This window comes from Egretta garzetta, unplaced genomic scaffold (assembly GCF_000687185.1).
Source record: "Egretta garzetta isolate BGI_Z169 unplaced genomic scaffold, ASM68718v1 scaffold316, whole genome shotgun sequence".
NCBI classification, from domain to species: domain Eukaryota; kingdom Metazoa; phylum Chordata; class Aves; order Pelecaniformes; family Ardeidae; genus Egretta; species Egretta garzetta.
Genome location: NW_009259971.1, coordinates 378,852 through 387,556, shown reverse-complemented (window position 1 = coordinate 387,556; position 8,705 = coordinate 378,852). Strand labels below are relative to the sequence as shown.

The 8,705-nt window shown below is 64.2% G+C and overlaps 1 protein-coding gene across 1 annotated transcript in view; it reads left to right on the top strand.

Moving 5' to 3' along the window:
- Positions 1 to 669: 669 nt before the first annotated feature.
- The window catches only part of LOC104127639 (bactericidal permeability-increasing protein), an 8,737-nt gene continuing 701 nt past the window's right edge, over positions 670 to 8,705 (top strand). Inside the window, exons 1-14 of the mRNA XM_035895835.1 lie at positions 670 to 823; positions 1,710 to 1,822; positions 2,173 to 2,303; positions 3,008 to 3,163; positions 3,626 to 3,689; positions 5,599 to 5,662; positions 6,117 to 6,208; positions 6,373 to 6,549; positions 6,793 to 6,852; positions 6,980 to 7,147; positions 7,537 to 7,604; positions 7,826 to 7,868; positions 8,244 to 8,341; positions 8,408 to 8,504. Of these exons, the coding sequence (XP_035751728.1) occupies positions 709 to 823; positions 1,710 to 1,822; positions 2,173 to 2,303; positions 3,008 to 3,163; positions 3,626 to 3,689; positions 5,599 to 5,662; positions 6,117 to 6,208; positions 6,373 to 6,549; positions 6,793 to 6,852; positions 6,980 to 7,147; positions 7,537 to 7,604; positions 7,826 to 7,868; positions 8,244 to 8,341; positions 8,408 to 8,504 (1,446 nt within the window). The 5' untranslated portion in view covers positions 670 to 708. The remainder of the gene's footprint in view (positions 824 to 1,709; positions 1,823 to 2,172; positions 2,304 to 3,007; positions 3,164 to 3,625; positions 3,690 to 5,598; positions 5,663 to 6,116; positions 6,209 to 6,372; positions 6,550 to 6,792; positions 6,853 to 6,979; positions 7,148 to 7,536; positions 7,605 to 7,825; positions 7,869 to 8,243; positions 8,342 to 8,407; positions 8,505 to 8,705) is intronic.

Genomic DNA, 8,705 nt, shown 5'->3' with positions numbered 1-8,705 from the left:
CGTCCCCAGAGCCCCGCTGCGGCCCCCCAGTGCCGGCCGTGCCCCTTCACCAGCCCTGCTGGGTGCGGGGGAACGCCGGGCTCTGCTCGTGTGGGGTGAGACTGTAACTTGCTCTCTTTGGCCCTCGCGGCGCCCCAAGGCTGCTCCGCTGTGACGTTACAGGCGGTGCCTTTGGCAGGCTGTGCTGGGACAGCAGCTGATGCCCAGGGGCGCAGAGCAGACGGGGAGCCGGGTGGGATGGGGCGGGGGGCAGCAGGGCTGTGGGATGGCTTGGGGGTACCCCGGGCTCTTCCCAGCCTTTGCTGGGTGAAGGTGGAGCAGAGCGGGCAGAGAGAGCATCGCTGCATGCAGCGCGGCCGGCAGAGCCCAGCCCGCACCGGAGCGCCTGCCCGCTGCACACAGGGACTGTTGGCCCCCGACGCAGAGCTGGACACCGAGCTGTCACCTCCCGGCTTTTGCTGTCCCTTCCCTGCCTGCAAGGAGAGGCGCCGGCTGTGCCGCTGGGTCTGGGTGTGCCGTGCCGCGCCATGGGTACCACTGGTGCAAAGGAGTGGAGCCAGGCAGGAAGCCCTGGGGCTGCGGGGGGTGCCCCGTGCGGGCTGCGGCTCCGCACGCCTCCCTCGCCCGCAGTTCCCGTTTTGGCACAGATATAAAGGCGGTGCGGTCAGGGAGAGCCCGGCAGCGGTGCGGCACCGCGGGGCAGCCGGGATGGGAGCGCAGAGCCTGGCGGTGGCTTGCGGGGCGCTGGCTTTGTGCCTGGCACTCGCCGGGGCCACCAACCCTGGCTTCGCGGTGAGGATCACCCAGGCGGGCTTGGACTACGGTGGGTTTGGCGTCAGATTTCCCGCCTTGCAGGCGTGCTGGTGGCCGAGGCGCGGAGCGGGGTGCTCGCTCGGGGGGTGTGGGGGGCAGGATGGGGGGAGCCTCAGCCGTGGGTGCCAAATGCACCCATCTGCGCCCCTCCCCACACCCTCACAGAGCCCCTGCAGAGGCGCAGGGGTGCCCGGCCCTGTGGGGGTCTTGGGGGGCTGCAGCCAGGCGGTGGCAGGGGGGGCGCAGGGATGGCGGGGAGGGAGGGTCCCGCTCTCGGGGCACGCGTCCGGGCAGCCGCGCCGTGAGCCTGGAGGAGCGAGCTACGGAGGAGAGGAGGTGGGGAGCTGTGGGGGGGCAGTGACAGAGATGGATGGGCCCCACGCTGGTTTTATTGAGGCGGGCAGAGCCCCGGCTCCAGCAGAGCGCTGTTATGGATGGAAATCACTGTGTGAGAAACAGCTCATTTAACCTGGCGGCTCTGCCAGCCGCGCGGGAGAGGACGTGCCTCCCCTTCCCAGATGGATGAGGGACGCAGCGCCCGCTCGCGCTGTGCTGCTCCCTGGGATGTCTGCTCCATCCGGCTTTGCCCGCCGGCGCTGGACGCGGAGCGGCGCGGTGCCCAGGGCCTCCTGCACCTCGTGCAGTGCCCAGCCTGGAGGGCGAGGGCTGGGACCTCTCCCTGCTTTCCGTGCTGCCTTCCCTGGGGCAAGCGGGCAGATGTCAGTGTGCTCACAGGGCTCTGTGCACCGAGATTAGCTTTAACGGCAGCCTGGGAGCGGGAAAGCAGCCAGAGCATCGCCTGGGCGTTTTCCTTAACCCTTGTGCTGTGTGCCCGGTGCGTGTTCCCAGCTCCTGCGGGAAGCACGGGCGGTGATGCTCTCCCCCTGCCCCTGCAGCCCACCAGCTGGGGGTCAAGGTCCTGGAGAAGGAGCTGGCCCAGCTGAAGCTGCCGGACATCTCGGGTGACTTTCGCATCCGGCGCGTGGGCAAGGTGCGCTACAACATCTCCCGGGGAGCCCCGCCAGCGTCCCGGGGCGGCTCACTGCCCCCCAGCCCACGGGAGGGGCAGGAGGGGTGGGGGAGGACGGGGAGCCCCCAGGGCAGTGAGGACCATCCCGTCCCCTCCACAGCTCCCTGAGATGTTGGCCCTGTCCTTGATGCAGGCAGAGATGCTCCTGCTTCACCCTCCTGCCCAAAGGGGAAAAAGGGAACTGGGGTGACAGCGCTCTGGGTGTGGGCGGATTTTGCACAATTGAAGCCCAGGCGGCAGAGGTGGCCTTGCCCACGGCAGCCGGGGGGCAAGGCACCCCCTTCTCAAGCGCCTTTTCTCTTATTCATTTATTTATTTATTTATTTATCAGTTTGGACCTTCGCAGTTTCGACTTGCCGTACTCGCAGATTTCCCTGGTCCCTGGCGTGGGCCTGCGCGTCTCCATCTCCAACGCCTTTGCCGAGGTGGACGGGAACTGGCGGGTGAAGATGCACTTCATGTGCGTGCCCAGCTCCCCCCGCCCCCTGCTCGGGCGCTTCGCTCTGCATCCCCCTTTCTGGGTCTGGGCAGTTTTTTCTCCTCTCCCTCCTGCCTGGGCAGCTGCTGCTTTGCTCTCTCCAGACGTGCTGCCTTGTCCTTCCCCCGGCCGTGTTCCCGATGCACATCGGGGAGCCCCTCGCCCCAGGGGAGCCCCTTGCCCTGGGGGAGCCCTGCTGGGTCTCCCTCCGTGCTGGGAGCCCTGGAGCTGGCCAGGCAGCATTTATCCTGCTTGCAGGTGGCTGGGGAGGACACGTGAAAGCCACCTTCCCTCCTGTGGCACCAGGGGGGGAGGGACGGTCCCTCCTGCCTGCTTGCCCTGGGGAGGTGGGCAGGGGTCTCGGCCACTCGTGCGGCCGCTGAGATGGGTAAAGCGGTGGGAGGCGAGAACACGGTAGACAGTGGAGGAGCTGTGCATCAACTCTCCCGCCACTCTCCCAGCTCCCTCACTTGCCCTCCGCCCTCTCTATTTAAAGGTTTCTCTCCTAGTTTATGTTCCAGTGAAATTTGGTTTCCCTGAGTTATAAAAACTTTCCCAGTCTCCTCTGGAGGCTCAGTACAAGGGAGAGCCTGAGCCAGATAGACCCGTCCTGAAGCTGGGCTGGGGTCCCTTCACCAGGACCCGGCACTGAGACATGTCCCCTTCTCGCCCTCCCCTCCCTGCAGCCGGGATGACGGTTCGTTTGAGCTGAAGGTGGAGAACATCTATGTCAAAATCGACCTGAAGCTGGGCAGCAATGCCGCCGGGAAGCCCACCATTGACACCTCTGACTGCAGCACCCGCATCTCCAACGTCCAGGTGCACTTCTACGGCAGGTTTGGGTACGTGACTTCACCGTGCAGGCCCAGAGATGCTGAGCGTCCCCGTCTGCTGTGGGAACGCGACTTCCAGGCCCTGGTGCAAGGAATAGGAGCTGGCGTAGCTGTAGTCCCCTGGAGGCGGCTCCTGCTGCCCGCGGGCTGCCTGCAGGGGCACGGCCCTGGTCCGCTCTCCCGGGACTCCTGCCTCATCCAGATGTGCAGCTGAATGAGCTCACATCTGGCCTGAATTTGTCCTGCTGTGGCTGCACATTTAAGGGAGCTGTAAGGCAGCCACTTGCGTGCGCGTGGTTTACAAGCAGGTCTGTTTGCAAACGTAAACCCCGAGGCAAAGCTAAACACCAGCCTGGTTTGGGAACGGCGGTTCCCCAGCGCGCCAGCATCTCCGGTGTCTCCCCTCCCTGGCCGGTGCGTCTGCAGCCGCCTCTGGGCCAAGGACGGACCCCGCTCTGGTTTCCTCTGCAGATGGCTTTACAACCTCTTCCGCGGTGCGATCGAGTCCCCGTTCCGGAGGAGCCTGGAGGGCAAGGTACGTGAGCAGAGGAGGGCAGAGCTCCGGCTTCTTCTGGTGCTCTCCAGCCCTCGCTCGTAGCTGATGCGCTCGAAGGATCAGAGCGCTCGCCGGGATTTAACTGGAGCCGGAGCGCGCGGGCGTGTGGCCCATTTGGCAAAATCCGGAGGAACGGGCATCGCTGACCGCGCTCTCTGCGGCTCGACACCCGCAGCCTTTGCCAAAGCCCGCTGTAACTGGTTCCTAATTAACCAAGATTTTTCCTTCCATGTGGTCAGTTAATTGGATCTTCTACCTCGGCCAAACTCACGGTGACAGAGGAAACCTGATCAGAGCTGTGCTTTAAACGGCCGCGCTCCTGCAGGCTTGGGGGAGCAAGGGGGGAGAAATTCTCATTTCTGGATTTCAGACGCTTGCCGCCTTGTTTTAACGGGGGGCAGGGGGCAGGCCCTGGTACCGCCCGCCCGGTGCAAAAGCCTACCTGCAGGAGACCTCAACATGACATGGAACAAGCTGTTAGCAATAATTAGTACAAGGCTAACTGGCACGAGTTACAGCCTCCCTGGATGGGAACCTTGCTCAGGAAGGACGCAGTTGGAGAACAGGCAAATCCCACTCCCGTGGCAGATCCCGCCCTGCCCGGGCGTCATCCCCAGTGCCGTGTAGTGGTGTTCCCGGGGCCCCCGGGGGGGGTGGCAGCAGATGGGCTGGCAGCAGGAGCGGAGCTGGGGCTCGGAGGCCTTTTCTGCTGTGTTGCCTCCTGGAAGGGCAGCTCTGGGACCCCGTGGGGACCGCTGCTCCTCCTGCAGCGTGTCTGAGCCCCTGTGCACGTTTCTCAGCGTGTTTCTCCACATGTGAGGTGGGGCCAGGGGCGACGGACAGGGGCTGGGAGCACGCTGCACCAGGACTCCAAGGCACAGCCCAGTCCCAACCCAGCTCCAGCCCTGGCAGCCCACGTCTGCCTCCTGCTCTCGCTGCATGAGCATGGACGCTCCTCGTGCCTCCAGCGCCGGGGGGACCCGGTCACCGGGAGATCCCGGTCACAGGGAGCAGGGCTGCGTTTGTTCATCTGCAGCTCCATCCTTCCAGGTATCGATGGGGCATTTCCAGGGCAGAGAGGTGAATGTCGGCTGGGCACAGGGAAGAGCAGCAGCCCTCTGTCGATAAGGCCATGCCCAAGGCTCTGTCCCTCCTCTTCCTCCCCAGCGCTGCACTGTCAGAGGCTGCATTGCTGTCAGCACGGTGGCGGCTCCTCCGGAGCTCTGTCTCACTGCTGGCTGCTGCGGGCTGGATGCCCGGTCAGACAGATGATGGCCTGAATCTGCCTGGCCGGTTCTGTGCCATTATGGGGAAAACATTGGAAGAGGGCTTGTGCAGATTATCTCGGCCATCTGCAGGACCGTGCCCTGCAGTGAATTTCCTGGGTCGGTGTTTAGCCTGCAATTAAATCTCCCGCTAATGCCGAGGCTTCACCTGGGGACGACACCGGCAGCGGGATTTGCTCTTCTGTCCTGGCAGCAGAGAGCTGTAGGAGCTCAGGCTAGCTCTGCTCTGTGGGTGCAGTCGGCACTCCTGCCCCAGCTGGGTTAACCCTTCCAGTTGCTCTGCTTCGCCTCAGCCTTGGCTGTTCAGCACAACTCGTTTCAGCTCGGGCCGTAGGAAGGGTCCGAGGGCGCACGTGAGACGCCTTCCAAGGGCCTCCCCGGAGCCCCAGGGTGGGGGGGAGCTTGCTGCAAGCAGACATTCGCAGGCATAAACCCCGCTTCTATCTTGGACACGTGATGTGCTGCGTGCTCTTTTATTTAAGTAGGTTTGGCAAGGGATAAAACCAGCACCCACAGCAAAGCGAGAGCCCGGTCGAGGCTTTGACCCAGGGAATGCGAACCAGCCGCCCCTCGCTCAGCTCCGCTGCCTTTCTTTCCCGCAGGTCTGTGAGAACGTGGTCAGCTCTGTGCGCAGCGAGCTCCAGCCGTACCTCCAGACCCTGCCAGGTACCCAGGCGGGGGCTGCACGGGGTTTTGGGGGTGTTTCTTCTGAGCATTTCCCAGCCGTGAGGCTTTACCTTACACCCACTCCCCGCCCGGTTCCTTGTATTTCTGGGAGCTGGGGAACACTCTGCCAGCAGCGACTTGTCACCGTGCGCCCTGTCCGGCCACAGCCTCCAACGAGCCATGCCCCAGCGCTGGTGGGAGCACAGGCTGCCTCGGCCAGGGGACCCGGACCATTCCTCGGGTGCAGGAGGCAGTCTGCATGGCTGAGAAGCAGAGTCCGGAGGGAAATGGGATTTTTGCTTCCAAACAGAAGCAAGCACACGTGAAGCCGGTGCTGAGCTGTTGCACCGGGAAGCCCGGGCATGGCCCTGCCTGGATGGCAGCGGAGGCAACCTGCTGCCGGCTTTCCCGTGCCACCTCCCTCTCGCTCATCTGTCTGTCCCGTGTTTTACAGTCACAGCCAGGATAGATGCCATGGCTGGCATCAATTACTCCTTGGTGGCACCCCCAACCGCTACCGCCCGGTCCCTGGACGTGGACCTGAAGGTGAGAGGCTGCCCTGGGAAAGCATGAGCTGGCTGATGCCATCGCCGTGGGCGGGTGGGGAACCGGGTTTAGGTACCTCCTCCAAATGCTGCTCCCCAGCTCAGGTCAGGGGGTGAATCCCACCACCCTCTGCTCTCCTGCTTCACCTCTCTCCCTCCTCCCAGGGTGAATTCTTCTCCTTGGCCCACCGCTCCGCCGTCCCCTTCCCTCCGCCGGCACTGGCCCTCCCTCCGGATCACGACCGCATGGTTTACTTTGGGGCCTCCAGCTACTTCTTCAACACAGCCAGCTTTGCCTACCACGCAGCCGGGGCGCTGGTCTTCGAAATCACGGACTCGATGGTGAGCAGCGCGGGTGGGATGGGGGCTGTCCCTGCGCCTCCGGGCAGCAGGTTTGGCTTGCAGAGGAGCTCCGGCAGCAGCTTGTGGTCTCAGAGGGCTCCCTGGCTTCCCCAGCGAGCTGCCCAGGGGCTGGGGCTGCGGGATGGGGCTGGAGCCGTCCCGCGTGGCAGGGGCCGGAGGGCTGATCTTCCCATGCGCTTGGCTGCACCGTGTCGCTCCAGTGTGACTGTTGTCCCCCCGCAGATCCCAAAGGATGTTGAATTCCACTTGAAAACCTCCACCTTCTCAGCCTTTGTTCCCCAGGTGAGTGGTCCAGCCCTGCTTCCCTGGAGCTCCTGCCACGCACAGCCCGGTTTGCTGCGTGCAAGGTGGCCGCCCCCAGGAGCGGGGGTCTGTGCCGCTGTCCCGACCCTCTCCCTGCTCCCTGCAGCTGGAGATGATGTACCCAGACATGCTGATGAAGCTCAGGCTGTCCACCCCCTCCGCCCCATTCCTGAACATCGGACCAGAGGGGCTCTCGCTCAGGCCTGTCGTGGATATCCAGGCTTACGCCATCCTTCCCAACTCCAGCCTGGCTCCTCTCTTCCTCCTCAGCCTGGTGAGCTCAGGCACAGCCTGCGGTCGTGACTGTGGTCCTGGCTGGGCAGCTCCTGGTGTGGCCGCAGCTCTGGCTGACGCCATGCGGTCGGTGATCTCTCCCCTGCATCTCAGCGGGGCAAAGATGGGAGTGTGAGCTGTGCACCGTCCTCCTGCTGCCGAGCTCCTGCCAGGAGAGGAGCCAGATGCCGTCCGAAAGCAGCCCGGTCCTGGTGTCCCCAGCAGAAAAATCCCCGAGCTGACAAATGCCGGGTTTAATGCTGGGTGCAACCGTGCCCCTGGGTGGGCAGCAGTCCCACTGCATTCCAGCTGGTCGGAGCTGTTCCCCTGGGTGCCTGGTTTGGGGTGAGGCGGGATGAGCACTGCCAGAGCTCTGCACTCTCTCCCCAGACAGGCAACGTGTCTGCTGTCGTCGATGTGAAATCCAGCCACATAGTTGGAAGCCTGAAGGTGGGCAGGTATGGAGAGGAAGCAGTGCTGGGGGGTGCCGGGGGGGCACTTCTGGGCCCCTGGGGACAGAGGTGAGGTGGGGAGGTCCTGGGGATGGGGACCCGGTGCGGAGGGGACGAGCTGGGACTGGAGGGAGTGGGAACTGCACAGCCGTCACCAGGCAGCACGGAGCTGGGAACTGCTCGCCCCATGGGGACAGCCTTCACAGCGCTGCTTTGCCTCTCCGCAGGATGAAGCTCTCGCTGAAGCACTCAGATGTTGGCACTTTCCAGGTATGCTGTCCCTGCCCGTGACCAGGGTCCCCAGCATGGAGGCGAGAGCCTGCCGAGGGCCAAGGAGAGGGCTCATTCCCCCTTGCCCCCCCAACGCGGGACCTGGGGCTGCTCCCAGGACCCCACACTGACCCCATGGACGCCCCCTGCCTCAGCCTGCGAGACGGGGAGCGGACGCAGGGCCAGATGCCATTGCCTCTCCCTCCTGTGCTTCCGACCTCGCCAGCATGGCCAGACAAAGCCGCTAGTCCCTGGCGAAGCGTGTGCCCACCTCATCACCTCCTTTTTCTTCTCCTAACGATCCCCCCAGTGCCTGGTCACCCGCTCTCCCACAGGCTAAAGCTCTTTTCCTTCCCCCCTCTCTCCGCTCCCCAGGTGCGAACACTGCAGTCCATAATGAACATATATGCTTCCAGTATCCTGCTCCCACGTCTTAACGGTGAGAACCTGCTGGGGAGAATGGGGGTGCTGGGGTAGGCGCTGACCAGGTCGCTCCATCTGAGCAGGCGCCACTCGATAATTAAATCCCTGTTGCCAAGCCTGGTCGGTGGAAAAAGCCTGCAGCGAGCGCAGCAGACGGCGGTAGAAGCGCCCGGCAGAGGCAGGCTGCGGGCAGCGGCGTGCGGGGGCCTCTCGGTGCTGTGACATGCATCCAGCAGTGAACACAATGGAAAAAATGAGCACGCCGCGCATCCTAATGCTTTCCAGACCCTCTCCCCCGCTTGCTGCTTCTCACGGCTCCCCAGCACAGGGGGCCAGAGCGGGGCTGTGGCACGGCACAACGTGCAGCCCCCAGCCCTTCTCTGCAGCTTGGGAGGAATTTCCTCCACCTACCCT